Source organism: Cricetulus griseus, chromosome 4 (genome assembly GCF_003668045.3).
Source record: "Cricetulus griseus strain 17A/GY chromosome 4, alternate assembly CriGri-PICRH-1.0, whole genome shotgun sequence".
NCBI classification, from domain to species: domain Eukaryota; kingdom Metazoa; phylum Chordata; class Mammalia; order Rodentia; family Cricetidae; genus Cricetulus; species Cricetulus griseus.
In genome coordinates this window covers 68,344,215-68,368,121 of record NC_048597.1, presented here as the reverse complement: position 1 = coordinate 68,368,121, position 23,907 = coordinate 68,344,215, and the positions used below count along the sequence as shown (strand labels likewise).

General features: G+C 41.3%; 1 protein-coding gene across 2 annotated transcripts in view; it reads left to right on the top strand.

The window, feature by feature from the left end:
• The first annotated feature begins 2,509 nt into the window (after positions 1-2,509).
• LOC103163260 (rho GTPase-activating protein 20) overlaps positions 2,510-23,907 on the top strand; it is a 43,036-nt gene continuing 21,638 nt past the window's right edge. Inside the window, exons 1-5 of one of the 2 annotated variants that reach the window (XM_027413077.2) lie at positions 2,511-3,819; positions 17,554-17,738; positions 19,270-19,419; positions 21,505-21,546; positions 22,077-22,161. In XM_027413077.2, coding sequence (XP_027268878.1) covers positions 3,775-3,819; positions 17,554-17,738; positions 19,270-19,419; positions 21,505-21,546; positions 22,077-22,161 — 507 coding nt within the window. In that variant the 5' untranslated portion in view covers positions 2,511-3,774. Of the gene's footprint in view, positions 3,820-17,553; positions 17,739-19,269; positions 19,420-21,504; positions 21,547-22,076; positions 22,162-23,907 lie in introns of both variants that reach the window. The other variant, XM_027413079.2, reaches the window with a different exon arrangement.

Sequence of the window (23,907 nt, the reverse complement as noted above, 5' to 3'; positions counted from 1 at the left end):
CATCCTGCTCTCTCTCCTCTATTCTTCCCCAACTCAATATTTCTGCTCCTCCATTTCCTCTCCTCTACTCCTCTTTTCTTGCTCTTATTGTAGCAGCTCCCTCCCCCCTACCCTCATGCTCCCAATTAGTTCAGGAGTTCATGCCACTTCCATTCCTGGGGACCATTTATCCCTTAGAGTCCTTCATGTTTCCTAGTTTCTTTGGTGAAGAGGATTATAGGCTGGTAATCCTTTGCTCTATGTCTAAAATTCATATATGAGTGAGTACATACCATGTTTGTCTTTTTGTGACTGGGTTACCTCACTCAGGATATAACCTTTCATTTTTAAGATTTATTTTTATTTATGTGGATATGTGCATGGATTGGTTGCCTTTCTGTGGCTATGATAAACACCATGACCAAGACAACTGACAACAGGAAGGTTTTAGATAGGCTTTTAGTTCCAGAGGTCTGAGCCCATTACTACATGGTGCAGAGGCATGGTAGCAGGCAGCCATTGTGGCTAGAGTGGCATGCTGAGAGCTCACATTTGGAATTGAAAACAAGAAGCAGAGAGGACAAACTGGAAAATGGCATGAGTTTTTAAATCTCAAAGCCTGCCTCCAGTGACATACTTCTTCCAACAAGGCCACACCCCTAAACCTTCCCAAACACACCACCAACTGAGAACCAGTGTTCAAATGCAGGAGCCGAAATGGTTTGGAGGTACATGACTCACTCTACACGGGGGAGGCAGGTGCAGGCTGAACACTGTGAACTCAAAGCCAGCCTGGGCTACATAGTGACTTCCAGGCCAGAAAAGGTCATGAACACATGGACCTCCTGTAGAACCTAACACCTACACTGCACACTGTTTATCCTTGCTTCTGGAAAAAGAAAGCAAGTGAGTCCTAGAAACCATCCCCAAGTCCTTACAGACTGGGTGATGAGATAATGACTCTGCCAGGCTGGCACGTGGTCCATCTGGAAGATAGCAGTGAGACAACCCCTTCCTGCACCAAGGAAAAGGAAATGCTTTGCTTATAAAGTTTAAGCACTTCGGAGAGATGGCTCAGAGGTTAAGATCAGTGACTTCTCTTCCAGAGTTTCTGAGTTCAATTCCCAGCATCCACATGGTGGCTTATAACCATCTGTAATGAGACCTGGTATCCTCTTCTGGCATGTAGGCATAAATGCAGGCAGAACACTATATACATAATAAATAAATATTTAAAAAAATAAAAAATAAAGTTTAAGCACTTCACTAAAGAAGTGAATTTTGAGTGCTTTATCAATCTTCAACTTAAAAATCATAGACACTGTACATCAATTATATATGGGCAGTACAAGAAGTTCTTATTGTTTTTTAAAAAGAACATGATGTTGGAGGTTAGAGAAAGGGCCGCAGGACTGGTAAGATATAAGAAGTGGCACTAGGGTCAAAGCACGCACTAAATTCTCAAAGAACCAGCAAATAGTTTTCAAGTTAAAACTTCTAGTATAGCAATGTGACTTATTAGCTAGTGCTCTTGTTTCAAGGCAATGTGTCTGACAGAACAATTCAGTAGTGTGTTTCAGCCAGTAGTTTCTAGGGATACAGCCCATGGGGAGGGAATGCATGCATGGAGCTGATGTGCTCTGCTCACAACGACACAGTAAAGCACATGGCCACCTGGGACTCCTGGGTGGACTGTTGGACTAATCGGGCTACTGGCAACCTGAGATTCCTACCTGCACTAAGCTTCATGTTCATTGGACACTAAGCAATGGAATGAGTTTTTCTGCCCTAACTATTAGCAATTCCTTTTCGGTAGACAATTCCTATTTAAACCGTTCCATTTTCTGTCCAGGCGTGAGACTGAAAAGGCCAATCCAGCCAGCACTAATTGAATGCACAGGGAGACAACAGTCCTCTGAGTGTCCACGTCCTGAGAATTGACTAGTTACTAACTGATGCATGACGTCACGTGTACTCATGGTAGAGACTTGTGCAGTGAGGAATGGCTCGCCAAAGCCAATCAGATGTCAGTCAGAGAATCAGCTGTGTGAGTCCTCTTAGCAAGCAAACTCCTCCTTCTTTCGAATCCCACAAAGGGGAGTTCCGGAGGACAATCAGGACTCCAGTATTCTCTCACTCAAGTGGCACACTGTCTTGCTAGTTTATTAGCTCTTCACTGTCACTTTGATTTGGAGTAGTTTCCTTGTCACTTTGCAATTGTTATGTTCCCTGGGCCACGCATTGGTGGCACACGCCTTTAATCCCAACACTCGGAAGGCAGAGGCAGGCAGATCTCTGTGATGTAAGTTTGAGGCCAGCCTGGTCTCCAGAGCGAGTGCCAGCATAGGCTCCAAAGCTACACAGTGAAACCCTGTCTCGAAAAAAAGAAAAAGAAAAAGAAAAAAGAAAAGAAAAGTTCTCTGAATAAGATGTAAGAACCTACAAGCACAAGGACTGTTGGTCCAGTCTTGGGAACAGGACCAACAGTATGTTTGCAGTCTCAGAGCAAGTAGATTAAAGCTGCTGCTTGGGCGATTTCTGGGTTTCTCCATTTTATTAAAATATTTTCTCTTTCTTTTCTTTTTTATTTTGTTTTGTTTGTTTTTGGTTTTTTGTGTGACAGGGATTCTTTGTGTTGCCCTGGTCATCCTGTGAATTTCTCTGAACCCCAAGCTGGCTTTTATACCAGAGATCTGCATGCTAGCAGAGTGCACCAGATCTCATTCAAGGTGGTTGTGAGCCACCATGTGGTTGCTGGGAATTGAACCCCAGTCCTCTGAAAGAACAGTCAGTGCTCTCAATTACTGATCCATCTCTTCAGCCCCACACCCTGTTTCTTGCACTCTTTTTCAGCTAAAATTTTCCTCTTCTTTATTTTGAGAGAAAAGAGGACTGCTCTGTGTAGTCCTAACTGTCCTGGAGCTCTCTGTGTAGACCACGTGCTGGTTTGAACTCGCAGAGATCTTCCTGTCTCTGCCTCCTGTGTGCTGGGATTAAAAACATGCACCACCACCGCTTGGCTAAAATATATTTTAGGAGAATATATTTTCGTCATATTCTTTCCTCTCTTTTTATTCCATCTGGAACATGCATCAATGGGATTGTGTACCCAAGTTCAAAGGGACTCTTCCCTCCTTGTTTGAGCATTTCTGGAAACATCCATGCATCTACACCTCAGTATGTGTATATGAGTGCTTGCTGGATAAAAAGTATGAATGTCTACAGAGACTGGAGACACAGCTCCGGTGAAGAGCACACATTCCTGCAGAAGAACGAACGTAACACACTTCATTACATGCCTGGAGATGCACATCTGCCTGCAACTTCATCTCCAGGACGTCTGATGCCCTAGTTTGGCTTCAATAGGCACATGCACTCTCATGTGAAAACACACATACATACACGCAATTAGCTGCCACAGGGAGAACACTGAAATTGCTCCTATTTATTGAATTGTGTTGTACTTACTGTATTATTAAATATACTCACCATCTTCCTGAAAATAGCTTAGGCTTTCCTAGGAATAAACAGGAACATATCTTTTCATAGAATAAACATTTCTCTCAGAATTCTGGATTTAATATTTTTCATCATTTCAAATGTCAGAACTTGTGTGTTTCACATTTCTCTAAAAAAATATTAGGAGGACACTACCAGGACATTCACTAAGGACAGCTCACAGGGTTGCAGTAACACAGCCAAGGCTTCAGAATCCCTGAGCAATTCTACTGACTTTGGTGATATGAGGCTGCCAGGCATGACGACAGTGGCTGTCAATGTGCGAGGAGCTGTCCAATGGATAAGGTCGCATCTCATCCTCTTCATGAAGAGGGAACCCAGGTAAGAGAAGGGTTATATTGTCATGAAAGGAAAGGAAGGATGGCATCAGTTCCCTAATGTCACAAAGATGCCCCACCATCAAAAGAGCTCGAGTACACATCCTGTTAGGACAGTGTGGGGGAGTCATTTCAAAGAACATTGTAAACGGAAACTACAAGTTTATGGAGTGTGCTCCCGGGAAAGACTGCATGAGACCCCAGCACACTGCCTGCTGAGTTTCTCTTTCTTCCTCTAGTCTCTGAGACAAAGAGGACCTGGGGTCTAAGAAGTGCTTGCTTTCCCTCCCTCCCTTCCCCCCCTCCCCTTCCCTCCCTCCCCCCCTCCCCTTCCCTTCCCCTCCCCTCCCTCTCCCTTCCCTCCTCCCCCCTCCCCCTCCCTCCCCTCCTCCTCCCTCCCTCCTCCCCCTCCCTCCATATCTCCCTATCTTTCTCCCTTTCTTCTGTTCTCCTTCCCTCCCCACCTCCCTCTCTCTTTCTTTCTCTTGATCATATTAAAAAAAATGACTTGACTTAACACCCAGAACTCTGGAGGACAAAGCCATGACCAAGTTTGTAGAAAATAGACGTACCTTGAAAGACAACACAAGACCAACTAACTGCAAAAGCAGGAGAGAGGAGGGCTCCATCACCATGGGCATTCTTCACTCACTGTCCTTTAATACACTCTTTTAGTGACCATTTTAAATAACTGTTGTCCTAGTTCTAGGATTAAGTAAAAACAACTGAAGATAGAATGATGCATTTGGCGCATGGTCCCAGGGAACAGCCTATCACGTCAGACACACCATGGTGGTAGGATCTTGAGGAAGCTGTTCTCATTGCATAAAGAGGAAGATGAAGCCTTGTACTCGGGTGACATCTCCAGTTGTTAGGTGTCCAGGACACAAGGCTAGGGCGTGGATGCTGAGAAGTTTGGGGTGGATATTCCCACCTCTATGGGCCTAACCATGATAATACCTCACAGCATGGGCAAACACTGACCTGAACTAATCACTTACAGCTGTGCCTATGGCAGTCCTTCCTTTGAGGGTCCATATACTGTCAATTTGATATTAATCGTCACAGATTTTTATTGCAAAAGTGGCAGGGAATTTGTCTTAGGAATGCAAAGTTACAGCAGAAATGTTTAAAAATCATTCTCTTTATTAAACATAAACTATTCATGGCATAAACATTTATGTAAAAGGTCAAGAAAATAGCTTGAAATTATTACATTTATGGTACTTGTCCCATCACTGCTTAGAGGACAAAGAAAGCCATAAACACTCACTAATATTTAATGACCTACCTAAGGAAAATGGAGCTCTGTACATGAATAGAGGGTCTATATCCTCAAAACATAGGTGACCAAAACTGTCACCATCAGTTCAAGCATGACCATTGAAGTGTCAAAGGGAACCACTGGATGTGAAAGAGTCTTGTCTTAGCAATAATTGTACAGGCCGACTTTCTGCGATTAGATAGCAGAGTGTAACACTTCCAAAGAGCAGAATGTTTAAATAGGGCCTCTGTGTATGCTGCCCTCTAGTGGTAAATTAGGCCTCTGTGTAGTTATGTATGCTGCCCTCTGGTGGTACGTTCTCAATGCTATCTATCTAATGTAGAGAGGGAGCAAAAGGGTCAAGACCATGCTGGGGAAACCCACAGAAACAAATGACCTGTGCAAGTGGGAGCTCACAGACTCCAGACGACAACTGGGGAAGCTGTATTAAACCGAACCAGGTCCCCTGAATGTGGGTGTCAGTTGGGGGACCTGGGCAGTCCTGGGGTTGCTGGCATTGGAAACAGTATTTATCCCTAGTGCATGAATGGGCTTTTGGAGCCCATTCCCTATGGAGGGATACTCTCTCAGCCTAGATGCAAGGGGGAGCGCCTAGGTCTGCCCCAAATGATGTGACAGACTTTGATGATCCCTCACGGGAGGCCTCACCCTCCCTGAGGAGTGGATGCAGGGTGGGATGGAGAGATGGTGGGGGGAATGGGAGTATGGGAGGGAGAGGGAACTGGGATTGGTATGTAAAATAAAATTGTTTTTAATTTAAATAAAAATTATTTTAGAAAAGGAAGTGAAGGAACTTATACAAGTCCTTAGGACTTTTTTTTTTCATGCCAGGAACATGGAGCATCTTTGTTTCTTTTCCTGTTAATGTGATAACAAATTGTGGGAAAACAACTGATTTGAAAGCAATTTATTAATTTATTGTTGTTTTGTTTTTATGTTTGTTTGTTATTGTTGTTTTTATTCTTCTCCCATACATTGCATCCCAAGTACAGTTTTCCCCTCCCTTCATCTCCCTCTTCCCAAACCCATCCTCCATTTCCCTTTTTAAAAAAAGGAAAAAGAGCAGACCTCTCAGTTATATCAACAGGATATGGCATAATGAATTACAACTACACATAAACCCTCATATCAAGGCTGAATGAGACTTAATGGGCTCTCATTTGATGAACACAGTGCACCATGGAAGGAAGTTCTAGGGGCAGGAACATGAAGATGCTGCTCCCACTAAATCTCCATTCCAGAAGCAGAGAACATGCCACGGCCATGCTCTGATGGCTCTCTGGGTTTTGTGCCATGGAATTAAACAAGCCCAGAGAAGGGAACTACATGGATTTAGGGTATATCAGCCCTACCCTACAGAAACCATGTTGAGATTTTCATCTGGAAAAAAAAATTAGTGTTTGACTTTGGTTCTTATGACAACACTAAATGCACCCAGATTTCTTCCTAGAATATCACACAAAGAACAGTTGGCCTGGTTCCTGATCAGGTCCATGTTTTTGTTTTGTTTTGTTTTGTTTTGTTTTTATGAGCTTGACCTCCATCATCTCTGCATTCTTGTCTTCCAAGCTCACAAGAGAATAGCCAATGAATTTCTGCTTTCAACATGCTGGGCCTTTACTTGCCCCAAATCTCCACATTCTCTTTTACAAAATACAAAATCAGTCTCAGGAATCTAAGATTCATTTTGTTAGGTTTACCAAAACAACAGTGTCAGTCTTGGCTTGATGTTTCTGTCACAGCTGTGGTGATAGAATACTCTAGCATGCTACTTACATGAGCACTGATTTAGGTGACTGCATATGGGGGAATAATGTGGGAAAATTACCAATACAGAGCCAGATAAAAATACAAGGGATTTTAATGGGGAAAAAGCCTTACTTACAGAGTGACCTAGCCAGCCGGCACAGCAGCAGTCCATACAGCAAGCCGAAAGGAAAAACCGAACATGAAACCAGCTACCTGAATGCCCCTCACTCTACGTCACTCTGATCACGCCTGCACGTGGTCAGGCACGCCTGTAGCCAGCTCCTAAGCAGGCATGGCTACAGCATCCCCTACAATTGCCCTTTTAGTCTAAAAGAGGATTAAAACTTAACAGTGTAAAGTATCCAAAATTAACAATCATAAAGGTGAAATATAAGAAGACACAACAATCTGCTTATGTCATATCCTATCTATTTTAACTAAACCCTAAAGTCATTGGAAAGAGGTGTCCAAGCCTGAACGCCTCCTTCCAATCCCAACTATAAACAATAGGAAGCTATCCTTAACTAGGTATATACACTATCCTAAGTGACAACAATGGGGCAAAGGGGGTATAGCATTCTCCAAGTTACTTCCTGCTGAAATGGGACGATGACAGCCTTGTTGGATCCTGTAGGAAGAAGATGTTAGTATAGTGAAAGTCTTGAATGTATCCAGTCCATGTTAGATGGGATTCGCTTTATTGAAGATCTCGCTTGAAATCCTCAACTTGATTGAAGTCAGTACCCGAAGCTCTGGCTGGAGTGTCAGTTAAATGGAGAAAGTTGGATCCAGTGCAGTTGAGAGGTGTGACCCATTTTCTTTCCGGGGTGTCAGGGATTGCAGTCAGGCAGATCTTCATTGGCTGTGTGTGACACAAACATAAGTGTTAGCAGAGAAATGTTTGCTTGTATATGTATGCATACTGGGAAAGGCAACCATGGGTGAATAACGATTACAAGAGGGTATACACCTTGAAAGAAAGAGCCAAGAAAAGACAAAGACAGTCCCCAAATTCTTCTCTTATTCTGTATTACATCAATTGGCTTCTTAATATAATACAGAAACTCTAAAATTTAGTTAAATAATGTGCTTGGACTTTAGAGGAGGAAAGCCAAATCCACTTCTAAATCCAGCATTGGTTTAATTGAATAGGGACTAGGAAATAAAGAGAAATAGAGTTCTCTGAGAGACAGAGCTGTAAAGTTTACCGTATGGCATGTTCCTTTTGTTTGATGCTTATAGCTACCTTCTCTTCTTAAGTACCTACCCATGCAGTGTCCTTTGCCTTCTGGAGATGAGTTTTCCTGTGAAGATAAAAGCAAAACACTTCCCTTTCCTTTGGGAGGTTTCTATTTAGTTTATAAGATATACCTTAGTAGAATACCTGTCATTTGTCCTTGTCAAGAGGTTTTTCCTTTTCCACTCGAATCTTGATCAACTTTGATGGTATCCAAAGTTTTTCTTCTCCTGTAGAAACCAATGCAAAACCCCTACCCCAACATAACACATGTCCTGGTTTCCATACAGAGGTTAGTACATCTTTGAAGTATACCGGCTGATTGAGTTCAGCAGTTTTTTCCATAGTCCAGTGTCTTTCTGTAGCTGTTTGTCCTTTTTCATTGGCATTAAGAAAGTTTAGTGTTAATAAAGCATTATGCAACCTGTGTTGGGGGGGTTGACTTCCCAGCCTATCTCTGGAGCATTTCCTTAAGTGTTCTATTAGATCTCTCAACCACTGCTTGTCCTATAGGATTGCGTGGTATACCGGTGACATGCTTTATGTTATATTATTTGAAAAATTGTTCTAATTTTGTGGAGACATATGCTGGAGCATTGTCAGTTTTTATTTGTGTAGGTAGACTCATAACTGCCATCACCTCTAGCAGGTGTGTAATAACAGAATCAGCTTTTTTAGAGTTAAGAGCAGTAGCCCACTGGAACCCTGAGAATGTATCTATAGTATGATGCACATATTTTAAATTTCCAAATTCTGTAAAGTGAAAGACATCCATCTGCCAAACCTCATTTCTCCGAATGCCCTTAGATTACAACCTGCTGGCAATGGAGTTTGATTTTAAAAGGAACAAGTAGGACAGTTTTTCACTATCTCCTTGGCTTATTGCCAAGTGATAGAGAAGTCCTTTTTTAAACCTTTGTTATTTACATGATGATTCTTATGAAATTCTGAGGCTTCTAGCACACTTCCAATTAATAAACAATCAATCTCATCATTGCCTTGTGCTATTGGGCCTGGCAGACACGTATGGGATCTGATATGTGTAATGTATAGAGGATTGCTTCTGTTTCTGATTGTTTTCTGTAATTGTAAAAACAGTAAGGTTAATTCTGTATTATCAGGAACGAACTCTGCAGTCTCAATGTGTAACATGACTCTCTCTGTATATTGAGAATCAGTAACTATATTAAGAGGTTCTGTGAAATCCATTAAGTACCATGAGAATTGCATATAATTCTGCCTTCCGTACAGATGTATATGGACTTTGAACTACTTTACTTACCTCACCTGCTTTATAACCTGTCTTACCTGATTTGTTGGCATCAGTGTAGAAGGTAAGAACTCCAGAAATGGGAGTTTGTCTTACAATACGTGGAAGAATCCAGACTGCCTCTTTTTATGAATTTAATTCTGTCAGTTTTGGGATAATTGTTGTTAATCGTTCCCAAAAAGTCAGTAAGAGCTATTTGCCAATATTCATTATCCTTCCACAAGGAGGAAATTTCTTTATTAGTTAAAGGTACTATTATTTCTGTTGGATCTTTTCCAGTCAGTTGACAAAGTCTTAATTTGCTCTTTAAAATCAAATCAGAAATCTTTTTTATATATGTCTTGAACTTTTTATTCTGTTTATGTGGGCAGAAATATCCACTCCAATATAGTGTCTTCCCTCTGTATCAGAATCCCAGAAGGATATTCTCTGGATGGCAAGATAACCAGAATACAGTCTAAATCAAGGTTTATGTGATCTACATGTGCATCCAATATTCTGTTTTCTACCCATTGTAACTCTTTTTCTGCCTCAGCGGATAATATCCTCAGACTGTTTAGGTCCTTATCATCTTTAAGGGCCATTTTTAAATGCTTTAAGTCATGTCCTTCTACCCCAATAATCATCTGTAATTGAGAAATTTCCCCTAATAATTTCTGAAGAGAATGAAGAGTTTGATAACAATCTCTCTTAATTTGTATCTTCTGTGGCCTGATTCTTTGTAAATCTATCTTGTAACCTAAATAGTTAATAGAATCTCCTCTTTGTATCTTTTCTGGGGTAATCTGTAACCCCAATCTAGGCAGAACTTCCTTCATCATTTCAAACATATGTTCCCAAGTTTCCTTATTAGAATCTGATAAAAGAATCTCATCCATGTAATGATAAACAAGAGATTGTGAAAATTTCTTACAAATTATTTCCAAAGGTTGCTGTATAAAGTGCTGACACAAAGTAGGACTATTTAGCATTCCTTGTGGCAAAACCCTCCACTGATATCTCCTAACTGGCTGAATTTTTAGAGTTGGTACATTAAATGCAAATTTTTCTCTATCATTTTCCTGTAACGGTATTGTGAAGAAACAGTCTTTTAGATCAATGACTATGATAGGCCATTTTTTAGGTATCAAGGAAGGCAATGGTATTCCAGGTTGCAGAGAGCCCATTGGTTGAATTACCTTATTTATGGCTCTCAGGTCTGTCAGCATTCTCCACTTACCTGACTTCTTTTTGATAACAAATACAGGAGAATTCCAAGGACTGGTAGATTCCTCTATATGTCCAGCTTCTAGATGTTCCTGTACTAACTTTTCTAAAGCCTCTACCTTCTCAGAGGTCATAGGCCATTGTCCTACCCAAACAGGTTTATCTGTAAGCCATTTCAATGGCAGGGCCTTTGGCTCCTCTGAAGGTCCATCATTTGTACCTAGTTTCTGTACAGCCTGGATGGTTGGTAACCGTTTTCCATAGCGTCTTACCAGATCTTTTTTACTATGTAAAGATTGTACATAATTTGTAACCGACACTGGAGGAATATTAATCTGAGTATTCCATTGCTGTAAGAGATCACGACCCCAGAGATTTATAGATATATCTGCCACGTATGGTTTCAGTCTCCCTTTCTGTCCTTCCGGTCCAATGTAGACCACCGAGTTAACACTCTGCCGAACTCTAGATAGAGTTCCAGTTCCTAAAAATTGTACATTTGCCTCTTTAAGAGGTCATTTCCGAGGCCAAGACTTTTGGGTAATAATAGTCACATCTGTCCCAGTGTCTACTAAGCCAGTAATAACTTTATTATTAATTTTTACTTTCAACTGAGGCCTTTTATCATTAATAGAAGTTTGCCAAAATATGCGTTTCTCATTTTGTCCATTCACATTTGATTCCTCATCACTATTCAAACTACCATCTAGAGCAGTATCATTTTTCACAATAGGCAAAGAACTATCTATTCATCCTGTGAGAGACTGTCTTCCACTGCTACTGAGAATGACCGGACCTTTCTTGATGTGGGTGCCTTCTTGAGGCCTGCCTCGGGGTTTCCCAGCCTTAACGGGTTTCCTTGCATGACCCTGGTCGATCTACATTCATTGGTCCAGTGTCTGCCCTTACCACATCTTCTACACAATCCAGAAGGCAGTGGCCTTACGTATGAGGCATTGTTAGAATTCATTTGTCTACAATTTCTCTTGGTATGTCCCATTCTACCACAGATGAAACATCTAGGTTCCTGGCGCCTTTGTGGTTTCCTGGAGAAGGCTCTTCCTACCCAAGGTACTGGTTCATAGTAGTAGTAACCTCTAGTCTATTGGTACCTATGTTGACCTCTATAAGGTGCTTCTCCTTCCCAAGCCCTGCTTCCTCACCTCTAGAACTTTTAATCTCCTGTTGCCTTTTTAAACCTTTCGAGATGTCTTCTCCTACCCAAGCTCCATTGTCTTGCACATTATAGTCAATGTTGGCTGCATGCAAAACCCATTCTAGTGGAGCTGATCTGATCTTTAAAGGCAAAAGTATTCTTTTGCATATTAGGTTTGCATTTTCATAAGCTATTGTATATATAATTGATTGTCTTGTTTCTGGATCTGTTACCTGTAATTTTACTGCCCTAGTTAACCTTTGTAAGAAGTCCTGGAACTGTTCTGTAGGTCCCTGTTCTATCTGGTATAAGAATTCTAGGCATTCTCCTGGCTCATGAACCTTATCCCAGGTGTTTAATGCTGCTTTCCTGCATAGGGACAGTATATGGTCATCATATTCAGCCTGAGCCTGTGGGTTAACATAAATACCCTCACCAAGAATCTTACGGAGGGGGGCTTCAAAATCTTCCTTTATGCCTTGACGCTCAAGGAGCTTCACTTCTTCCCTGAACAATGCCTTCCATTGGATTTGGCATGAATTCTCAAGTACAACTGCTACCAATCGTTCCCAATCTGTGGGTGTCACCCTGTTAAAGGTTGACAATGAATGTAATAGTTGTTTTACATGTGGGCTATGGAGACCATATGAGACAACTGATTCTTTAATATTTTTAGGATCCTTCAGCTGTATAGGTTGTCATACATAAGCCATCTGTCCCTAAGGGTGTTTCTTAGAAACTGGCTTTTCTACCATGGTAGCTGGGTAGACTAATGGTGTACGAGGAACAACCTTAGAGGAATAGTCATGATACCTGGGTGGAGTAGGTGCCTCAGATTGGAGTGATTCTGCCTCTGAGGCATCCCAATGATCTTTAAGCCTAGTAATGATATCTTTATGAAAAGTTTTAAGCTCCTTAATCATAAAAGACTCCAATCATATTAGTGAATCTGTAAATTGCTATAACTGCTCCTCTACATGTTTTTTCTAGGTCTTTAATACAATTGTCCTTAGACAGCATCTGGATGGTATGGAAACTGCCTTCTAGGTATTGGAGTCTAGATTCGAGGTCATGATTTGTTGATTTTGAGTCCTCAGCAATCAACCATATGGACCTATCTAATCTGTCAGCCCTGTACTGTAAATTATCTTTCAAACATTCAAATCTAGATTCAAATTTGTGATCTGCTACTTTAGATCCTTCAATAATTGATTGAATGGCATTGCACAATTCTTCAACCCTATCCTGGGTATTTTGCGCCTTTGCATCTAGTTTCTGAGTAACAGTGTCTATCTGAGTTTCTAGCTGCCTACAGATATTCTTTAGTTTGTCATGGTCCTCTGACAGCCTAGCCTCTAATGCCTCAGACATGGGGAGGATCTCTCTCTGTTTATCTTATCATAAATATACTGCATCTCATCTTGGGTAACAGACAGCTCTGTCTGTAGCATATGGGACACAGAGCCAAGCTTATCACCCAATTTATGTTCCACTTGCTGCACAATTGTGGTCTGACCTAATCTGTTTTCCAAAACCTCATTGCATAAAGCTGTTATTTCCTGCAAACAGGTGGTGAGGTTATCTTTGTCCATGTTCCTGAGACTTCTGGCTAGTAATATTATTTGTACCAGCAAGCTAACTGCCATTATGGCATATAGTCCGGTAATTGGCAGATTAGCATCCTCCTCAAACATTGAATTCATGTAATAAGCAAAAAATATTACCAATTTTAGCAAATGATAAATATTCTGCCATAATTTTACCTGATTTTTACTTCAGATGCAGTAACTACCTTTGACCAGCAGGTGATGGCAGCGTTCAGCTACTTGGTGCAGCGTTTGGCAGAGGTCGGTCAGGCAAGATGGTGGCAGTGGTGGAGAGAGGTCACAAAAGTGGCTGCACTTATCTTAGAGAGTATACAGCCTTGTGGCCACAACCACTAAAAAAGATGCGGCTTTACCACTGCTGTGTCAAGGGGAAGCCAGCGGCAAGGGGAAGCAGAGGACCATGCTGAAAGCCAAGGACTACTTCCGAGGCCTCCTGGCTAAGTGCAGGAGGCCTCCGGGCACTGGTAGGCTGCAGTCTGAGCCGGTCTGGTGCCTGCAGCTAGAAACTCCAACAGTAATCGTGCGGAATTGGGGAGTCTGTGGATATCTCCCACCTGGACAGACTGTTTTGAGCAGCTCAGCAGCAGCTGGAATGCACTTGTGTGCAGGTCACAGCGGGTCAGCTGCGAGCCAGGAGCACCTGTGGAAAGAGGGTGCTTTCCCGGCCTAGGCCGCAATCCCAGTGGGACCCTCAGGCTGTCCCAAATGGAGGTTAGGATTACAGATTACAATATCCCACTCCTGACACCAGATAATGTGGGAAAATTACCAATACAGAGCCAGATAGAAATACAGGGATTTTAATGGGGAAAAAGCCTTACTTACAGAGCAACCTAGCCAGCTGGAGCAACAGCAGTCTGTACAGCAAGCCAAAAGGAAAAACCAAAAATGAAACCAGCTACCTGAATGTCCCTTACTCTATGTCACCCTGACCATGCCCTCACAGGCGTGGTCAGGCACACCCGTAGCCAGCCCTTAAGCAGGCATGGCTACAGCACCCCCTACAGGGGAATTCTGTTGTCAGGAGATGATGGGGCTCATCAAGCTGCTTACTCAGGTAAGAAGCAGAGAACACTGAATGCTGACACCCATCGAGCTTTCTCCAGGAAACCATGGAACCATGGACAAGGCTTGGTGCAGCCTACCTGGGGTGTAGTTCTTCACACCTCAACTTAATCCATATTTTCCTCACAGGCATGGCAGAGCCTGACCTAATTGAGATCATTCTTCACAGTTGCGCTTGGAGTCTTGTCTCATAGATGATTCCAGGTATAATTGAATCAAAAATAAATGATAATGACCCACAGGTTGAAATTAACAATTAAAATTTGGAGAAAATTATCTAAGGGCTTGAAGAGATGGTTCAATGTCTAAAGCACTTGAGACTTGACCTGAGTTCAGATCACCAGATCTTCCAGACAAAACAGATAACGATAGAAATGAGGACATTGTAGCTCAGGCATCTCTAAACCAGAAGCACCTCCCCAGGGGTAGAAGGTAGAGGCAGGAGATCACCACACACTGTGAGTCAGCTATCCAGATGCATGAGCCATAGCAGAGAATAAAAGAGAACCTGTCTCAGATAAGAAGTGAGGCAAAGACCAAACATGGATGCTATCTTCTCATTAGGCTCAAACCTCCTCATGTGACCCCCAAACCTGCATACCATCATTCATGCATACACACACATTGTATATGTCAAAGCGACACACTCAAATGAGCACATGTGCATGCACACACATGAATACATGAGACACTTTTCTGTCTCTCTTTATGAAACCAGGTCTTTATCTCAACATGGTGAGTGCCTTGCCTATGTACTCACTGTCTTCCTAGAAAGGTTCTAAGAGAAATTCCTAGATATTTTTAATTCCTAGAGAAAACATACAGTAAAGAAAATGTTATCAGTATTATCAGTTTGCTGCTTATTTAAATTTTTCCTCCTTATCTTTCTCCTCCCCCTTTTTTTGAAACAAGAGTTTCCCTGAGTAGACCTGGCTGTTCTAGAACTAGCTCTGTAGACCAGGCTGGCCTTGAACTCAAGAGGTCTGCCTGCCTTTGCCTCTGCAATCCCAAGTGCTAAGATTAAAGGCATGTGTCACCATGCCTGGCTATCTCTTTTTTCTTAAAAATGTATTAATACAATGTATAATGATTACAGTTTAATCTCTTCCAACTCTTACCAGATGCTCCCCACCTCCTGACCTACTCAACTCCAAAAGTTCATGTGATTTTACAGCATTCATCAAATCACAGTATTGTAGACATGAAGAATGAAGAAACTTACTTCAGGAATTAAGAAGATAGCAGTTATGGGTTGGCAATTGTGGCTATGATTGTAGACATAAAAATGTCCTAATCTTAATTCTATTGGTTTTTAATTAACAACTTTCTCCTACCTTGGACATGATTATTGCCTCAATGACTAATACGTTGGCATCTTGGTCCCCATGTGGCAATACTGAGAGGTGGTTGTACTTGTAAGAGTCAGGGCCTACAGTGAAGCCACCCTGCTCTCTGGGACCACTGCTCTCTGCAGGCATTAAGTTTGTTTTTACCTATAACCTGCTCAAGCCTTGCAGGAGGATTTTTTTTTTCAGAGAGCAAGACTAGTCCCCGGTTATAATGTCTGGCTTCCTGTCTGACCATATCTCTCTCAAATATGCCCCCAATATGTCATTTACTGTGGTGTGGCATTAACAATTTGGCCCTAACCAGAGTCCAAGTTCTTGAGACAGTATATTGCCTCTTGTTCATTGACCACTAAAACAGTTAAAAACGGACAACAATCCAGTATGTAGGGTCATGAGAGTGCATTAGAGGTTTGGGAAACAGGATATAGTATTGTGAATCTAAAAATATCTCAAACATTATTTTAAAAGCTAGCATACAGATGGACAGTAAATGTGTGTCATTTTGTCAATTATGACATGAGCCTTCCAATCCTGACATCACAGTTGTCAGCCACCCTAACTACTGCAGAATCCTTAGGTCTCAGTGGTTGGTCTTCCAACTGCTCTGGCTGTCTTTGGTTTCTAGTGCCAAGGATAGAGAGAAGTTTAGTCTATTGAAAGACTCTCCATTCAAGGCTTCACTGGAAAGGTATTCTCTTAAGAACTAGTTCTGATCCTTATGATAGGTGGGTGGACTCGAATTATTCTGTCTTGTTTTCTCCAGATCATGTGAACTTGTTCTCCACTCAGCACAGCCCTCATGAGAAACAAATCATTTTAATGAAGTTCAGTGCTGATCACCTCAGAAAGGAGACATTATGATGTCAGGGGCAGAGGTCCTGGGAGGCGTGGGAGGAAAGTGCTTATAAATGAACATGCCTGTCCAAGTTAGGAAAGAGGATTTGTGCTCTGCTGAACTTGGTCACTTTGCCCAATATGAGCACGAAGGCCAACTGAATAGCGGTAGGACCTCAACCAAATATCTAAGAACTTTCTGGTTCTCAGAAAAATTTTAATGTTTCTGCATTTATTATTGTTAAATCTGAACTCTGTTTTACCTAAGATAGTAATGGCTTTTCCAAACATCCTTATGTACTTGAATTTACATGGAACCACATCTGAATTATTTGGGCCTTCAGGCAAATTAGACAACTGTTGTTTTCCACAATATATGACTATCACTCTGGCAAATAGAGGGGATATGGTTGGTAATGTGGAAGTTAAAGTGCGTAAAGGAGTATTTCAAGTCAGATCCAGATTTCTTCTGAGTTTGTGTCTGAAATTGGGGTGTTTTCAGCATTATGGACTTAGCCTCCACCTCTGAGAGGAAAGCAAGCCGCACAGCTATAGCCTGTATTGTTTTTGTAGTCATTTGTTTTGTTGACCTTAGCCATTCTGAGTGGAGTGAGATGAAATACAAACTTGTTTTGATTGGCACTTACCGAACTGATAAGGAAGTTGAACACTTGTTGAGATGTTTGCTAGTCAAAACTATTTTATTTGAATCTTTCTTGAAGATTGTATCACAGTGACTTTCATGAACATATACTTATGAAAACGTATAAATAAAAATTAATATATCCATATATGCATGTATATACAAACATACATATATATCTCAGCAAGTCCAAGTGAAAAAGATACAAAATGAAAACAATGATTTAGTTATATTTAGAAAACTACGGCACTTGCCACATTTCTCATAAACTTTATCCTGCTGCCCTCTGACTACTGGTGGTGACCTCTGGCTAGCCTGCTGATCTTTGTTCTGTTAGTGTTTGACCTGTCACAGGAGAAGCCTCTTTACTGAGATGGAAATTCTAAATGGGAAAGTCACAGATTCGGAAATCAAGAATCAAACCCTGAGGCTCCATGGAGCAGTGGAACTCAGAAGAGGCTGTATCAGTAAGAAGTGTCACCTCTACCTGTACAGAGATTTCTTGGTTGTGACAAATAGTTGGTATGTTTTACTTCAGATTCCTAATTATCAGAGGTTACAATGTGTCACCCCTACTGTGGGACAACCCAAGGGGATTTGCCCTTATGATTTTACAAATGTTTTGATTCCTTACTTATTTAACAACCCATGGAGCCCTTGTTTTGTCCAGTGCCCTAGTAGAAAATAAAACTAAGAATCTATACTAGCAGCCATGCTTGTTTGCACATATCAATAACACAAACATTTTGGGGTGTTATTAGCAAGATCAACTAGATCTTGCTATTGAGGGGTGAGGGATAACAAATGGCAACCTGGGAGGGAATGTTTGAGAATAAAATTTTGTTGAGGTACATTATTCATACTTCCAAGATGGCTTGTTGATTTAAAAATCTCTTAACAAGTTCGTGGAATTTATCCACACACTCCAATTATAAAAAAGCAATCCCAGTGCAAAGAATACTGGCCCTTGGGAAGAAGAAGCCCACGCTGGGTGGAGGAGAGAATTACTTCCCAGAGCTGTGTTCCCACAGGGATGCTGAGAACATGGATGAAGAGTTGGAAAGACCCAGCAGTTCTGAGCTGTGATTGGCTATTACACTTCCTGGCTCCAAACCCTGTCTCTGTTGCTTTGGGCTATTAGCCATCCTGACACTTCCTCACATAGCAAGTGGGGTTAATAGAGATTAGCTGATGTTGGGTTTTTTTTTTTTTTTGAAACAAGATTCTTTTACATATCAATCCCAGTTCCCCCTCCTTCCCCTCCTCCCTCGTCTTTCCCTCCATCCCAATCTCTTTCTGCTCCCCAGGGTGGGCGAGGCCTTCCATGGGGGATCTTCAAAGTCTGTAATATCATTTGGAGCCAGGCCTAGCCCTCCTCCGTGTGTCTAGGCTGAGAAAGTATCCCTCTGTGTGGAGAGGGCTCCCAAAGTCCACTCGTGTACTATGGATAAATATTGATCCACTACCAGAGGCCCCATAGATTTCCCAGACCTCCAAACTGACATTCTCACTCAGGGGGTCTGGAACAGTCCTATGCTGGTTTCCCAGCTATTAGTCTGGGGTCCATGAGAAACCCCTTGTTCAGGTCAGCTGTCCCCTGATGTTAAGATTAAATTGAACAGCAATAATTTTTAGGTTTCTTAGAAAATGGCAGGTAGCTATCCATCACTTCAGAGCAGAACGCATGACCTGTTCTTTAAAACTAACTGTTGGCTTGGTTTTAAGGAAGTGTGAAAGCTGAGTACATCATTAAAATAAGGCCAAATTATTGAAATGAATGTTTCCTCTCTGTACATATGAGAATGGATAGTTAAAACAGTATGTTTCAAATACATAGTATAGTCTATACTCAATGCAGATGTGGAAAAGGTACTGTCAGAGTCTTCCAGAGGCACCCTGCCCTCAGTGAGGCTTTATTGAATCCCATCTGCCCAACTTGCTGGGCTGTGCCTGGAGTGATAGAGACAGATTGGTGCCGATTTGCTCACGCCATGAGCACAGCTCCCCCATTTAAAAAACAAACTAACACAGATCTTCTTTAATTCTTTTTTAGGTATAAGATAACCTTTAAGATAAAATACATCATCCCTCTGACTTCCCTCTGGATTGGGGACGGTGTGGTCACAGACTATGTAGGCCCCAATCAGGCCAAGAAATCCATTTTCCTAGGCTGGCCCATGGAGAACTTCATCGCCACCTTCCGGTAATAACCAGAACTTGTTCCTTTGGTGGCACTGGGTGTGTATGGAAGGACACAATAGACTTCATATTATCTAGTACACACAGACAATTTAAATGTAAAAACTGTTCTAAGAACTTAAAAGTAAAAAACCTATTTTAATCTGATTGTATGAACACTGTCTCTTTATAACCCACTGCATTATTTTCTAAGGGATATTTCAACATGTTTTCATTTTAAAATGAATCAAAAGTGGGAGTCACTTAAGGAATATCCTAAGATACTGATCTTTGGGTTTTTAGCAGAAGAAAATTTCCTGGTAGCCAGACTGAAAGGGTGTACAGCTTCTACAGAAGGACGTATAGGGAGGAAGGCTGTGACCTCTTTTCCAGCATCTTAGATAATCAGGTGTTATCCTACTAGTTGAATATGTTAGGTTTGTTTTTCTTCAGTAATATTAACTATGCCAGTCAGCATCAAAAACTCCTTTGATGTCCCAAAATTATCAGGATCTTACTGTACTAAATTATATTTCTATCATAAATGTCAAGAACTGCAAGTGTGTGTTTATCAAATTATGTATTTGATGAGTACAAACAAGAGGTGAGACTGGCATTATTAGACCCTCAGGGGTGACTTGTGGGGAGCAGGCTAGTTCCCCATTCTCAGGCCACCATGTAGATAGGGATTGTCAGTGTGTCCTAGAGTGCTCTCAAGTGACACTGATCTGAAGGACTCCCAGGGATTGCATGGCAGCACAAGCTTCTGTGGACAGCCACACAGTAGCACTTATACTAGTGACCACATGAAAAGTTCATCCATGAGGTCCACTGTTCTTTCCTCCCATCAATCCTCCTGCAGACCTCAAGCCTCATCCCAGAGTTCCCTCTGCAATACAAACCTTCATGCTCTGTAACATACTAAATGGGGCCACAGCCCAATCTCATCCCAGATTTCTCTCAGCTAACACACATGTCTTCATGCTTTGTAACATTACTCAATACAGCCTCAGCTCATTACTTAAGGAAAACATTCCCAGAGATTTTTTAGGGAGAAATCCATGACTGTGTCATTCTTTCAATCTTTTCTATTTTATTACTGATTTGTCAGATTATTACATTTTATGTTGATTGTTTCCTCATGTTTGACATGTGATAAAGCAGTTTAAATGCACATGTGTAATGAGTTTGATGAGAGATTTCCAGGATTGGTTCTTACATTGAGTGACTGAACTTTAGATGTGTTCTTTATGTGCTAGGTTGGTTGTTTTTAACACTGAGTATCACCCATTTGTAACAATGCATGTGACTCAGTGCATTTCATCTCTATTATTTTCTTTATATAACTTTGTGTGAGGAATTAGAAGTGGTATACACATACATTGGGGACCCTGTGGATGGCTGGTAGACCCCTCTGATGAACACAACCCCAGAATAATACAGATGGGAAATCAGGAGCACTTGGGGAGCTGTTAGTGGTGTAAGCAAGAAATGTGCTCACTGTTGGGGAAAAGGACAATTGAATGGTTCCACGGGAAGTTCAACAACTATTCCATGTGACTCGGCAGCTCCAATCCTACTTGTAGACTCTTGGAAAATGAAAACACACAATTACATTAAAAACTATGCACAAATATCTTAATAGCATGGTTCACTACTACCAATAGTGTAAGAAACTAAATACTCAACCATTAAATGGTTAACAGAAATGAAACACTTTCAGGAAGTGTTCAATTTTATATATCTCTAGTATGATCCAATGCAAACAAATCTGCATTTGCAATCTCCTCAATCAGCAGGAACACACAAGGCTCAATCTCCCTTTTATCTGTGGTAAGCATCAAGCTCAGAGCAGTTGCCTCACCAGACAGGGGCCAGTTAGCATGGATCACACAGCTGCAGTCAACCAAGTTCCCCACTACTGCCCAGCTCCTGTCACTAGCAGGTCCTCTGTCAAGGGGCAGGTCTGTCAGATTCCCAGATGTGTTCAGGACACTCACTTGATAACCACAGACCACAGGATTCTAATATTTGGTCATGAAAGATACTCTTCAAATTCAAACATAAAGGCTTTATATGATTTTATTTTTTCTCCATCTTTATATTACAGGTCTGTGGGCCAAAAAAGAGATTGGTGTTGTTTCCTTGGAAGGTAGTTTGTTATGCATTTTTAATTCTGTAAATAGTGATGAATGAATAAGAGTCTGTGCAACATCCAAGTCTGTTCCCCTCGTTCTGACTAGAGCTTGTTATTCTGTCCCTAGTCATCTTCTTGGTTAGATGGTCTCTGGTGTCTATTGTAATTTACCTGTGTTTGAGGAAGTGTTGGCTGACATTCTCATAAGCTCCTCTTCTCCCTCCTTTATGTTGGAGCAAAGATTATTCTAGAAGATAATAGTACTGTCCAGACACATCACTCAAAGCAAATGCTACTTTTTGTTCATAAATTATGTAGAGAGTCATCTTCAGTAATGCACACAGGAATGTTTGAGAACTGGCACTGTTTCCTGAATGTCAAAACCTAAGACTTACCCTTTCATTCCAGACCGTGTTTTTCATTTGATGTGCCACACTATTTCAGCTTAGTTCATCCATTTGCCTTAAAAATGTTTAAGCACTGACAAACTTGATTAATGAACAAGTTCATTTCATACCTTTGTCTTTTTTGTTGAATTTGAGCAGATCTATTAAACAAACAAAGGAGAAGTACCACGGGATGAGTACTGCATTGGAGATATTCACAGATGGCATCCTGAGCTCAAACTCTGTATGTACCTTAGACTAAAATGTTATTGTCCTATAGTGGTAGGTGCAGAAAAGGAAAAGGGGCAAGGAGGAGAAGTCAGGGGAAGAATGGGGGGAAGTGGGATGAAAAGAGGGAGAATTAGAGAGATAAAATGACAGGACATTGAAAGTTTAGTCAGTGCTACCAGGAAATAAGTATTTGCTTGTACACAAATGCATCTTTGCCTGTATAAAACTACTACTAATTAACATGAAGCAAGGGTAAGCCATGCTAGCTACATTACACAGACATAGCAAAATGGGTCATACCAAATGACAATAAATTGAGGGTTGGTGGTGTTCTTATATTTTTGGTTGTGAGCCTAGCCTTTAACAGCTAGCCATCTCTCCATCCCTGGTGGTGTTCTTATAAAACCATTTTCATAAGCAGGCATTTATCACTGGACTTTTTCCAAATTCTAAGGGCTCAGAAGCTGATTAGTTGTTGCTATTTTCTTTTCAATTTTTTATGTAATTCTTAATGTTAAAATTTCTGTGTAAGATCTCCCCTTACCTGTAGGTATAAGGATAAAATTAAGAGTAGAGTTGAGAACTAGGCTGGTTTAGGAGAGTGGTTCTCCCCTAAATTCCACATCCTCAGGAACCACATGAAATAGACTAGATTTACCGCACCTTGTATGAGTCTCCTGTTAAGTCTTGAATCCAACCAGACAGCTGTTGGTGACTGCCATGACGTGAGTGCCACCATCACAGCTTTAGAGATACCTTATCAAACTGCATAGCTATTAGTCTTCACATATGAGTAGGTCTGTTGTTTGCTTCCCCTGCTTAGTAGTTTTAGTGAAAGTGAATCCTCAGGGAAGAAGCTTTCCAGTCAGTTCCACCTCAGATCCACTTAGTCCTTGTCCAAAGTGCATGCTGATTTATCTATAGGGACTTGTCTGTAAATCTGTGGAGGCAGCTCATGGCAGTAGCAATGGTCCTATATTGTTCTGGGAGTCTTGTAGACACCCCACACAAACAACCCAAAAGGAAAATTCTCATTCCCGGTACAGGGGTTTTTAATAAATAATTTATGGCTCTGAGTGGAAGCATTGTGACCCCAAATGGTTTGACTAATACATTATATTTCACTTACATGTATGTAATCTAAGTAATTCTTAGACTTTTTCAAGCATCCCAGATGTTATTTACCCCTCCTCTCTCCCTCTGCTTCTGTATCTTACCCCAAAGGAAGTGTACCCTGCTCTGTTTTCCCCCATTTCCCACTTCATATCACAGGTACCATCCTGTTGTCCTCTCTAGAGCTCCTATCACAGTCCCTCTTTCCTTTCCTGTTTTCTGAAGTTACTCGAGTCAGGAACCACAGAAGAGAGAGAACATGCAGTCTGTCTTTCCGGATCTCTGTTACAGCACTAAATATAATATCTAATGGTTTCATTTATTTACCTTCAAATTTCAGCTTTTCTTTTGCTGTTGTTGCTATTATCTTGTTGTTTTTTTTTTTTTTCAAAACAGGGTTTCTCCGTCAGATAGCCCTAGCTGTCCTAGCACTTGTTCTGTAGACCAGGCTGGCCTCAAACTCAGAGATCTGCCTGCCTCAGCCTGGGATTAAAGGTGTTCATCAGAGCTCCCAGACCCCAGTGTTTCATTTTTTATAACTACATTGTGTATATATACCACATTTTAATTATCTATTTATTAATTGAAGGACATTTTCATTGTTTGCCAGGTATTCTGACCAGGGCAGCGATGAACATGGCTGAGT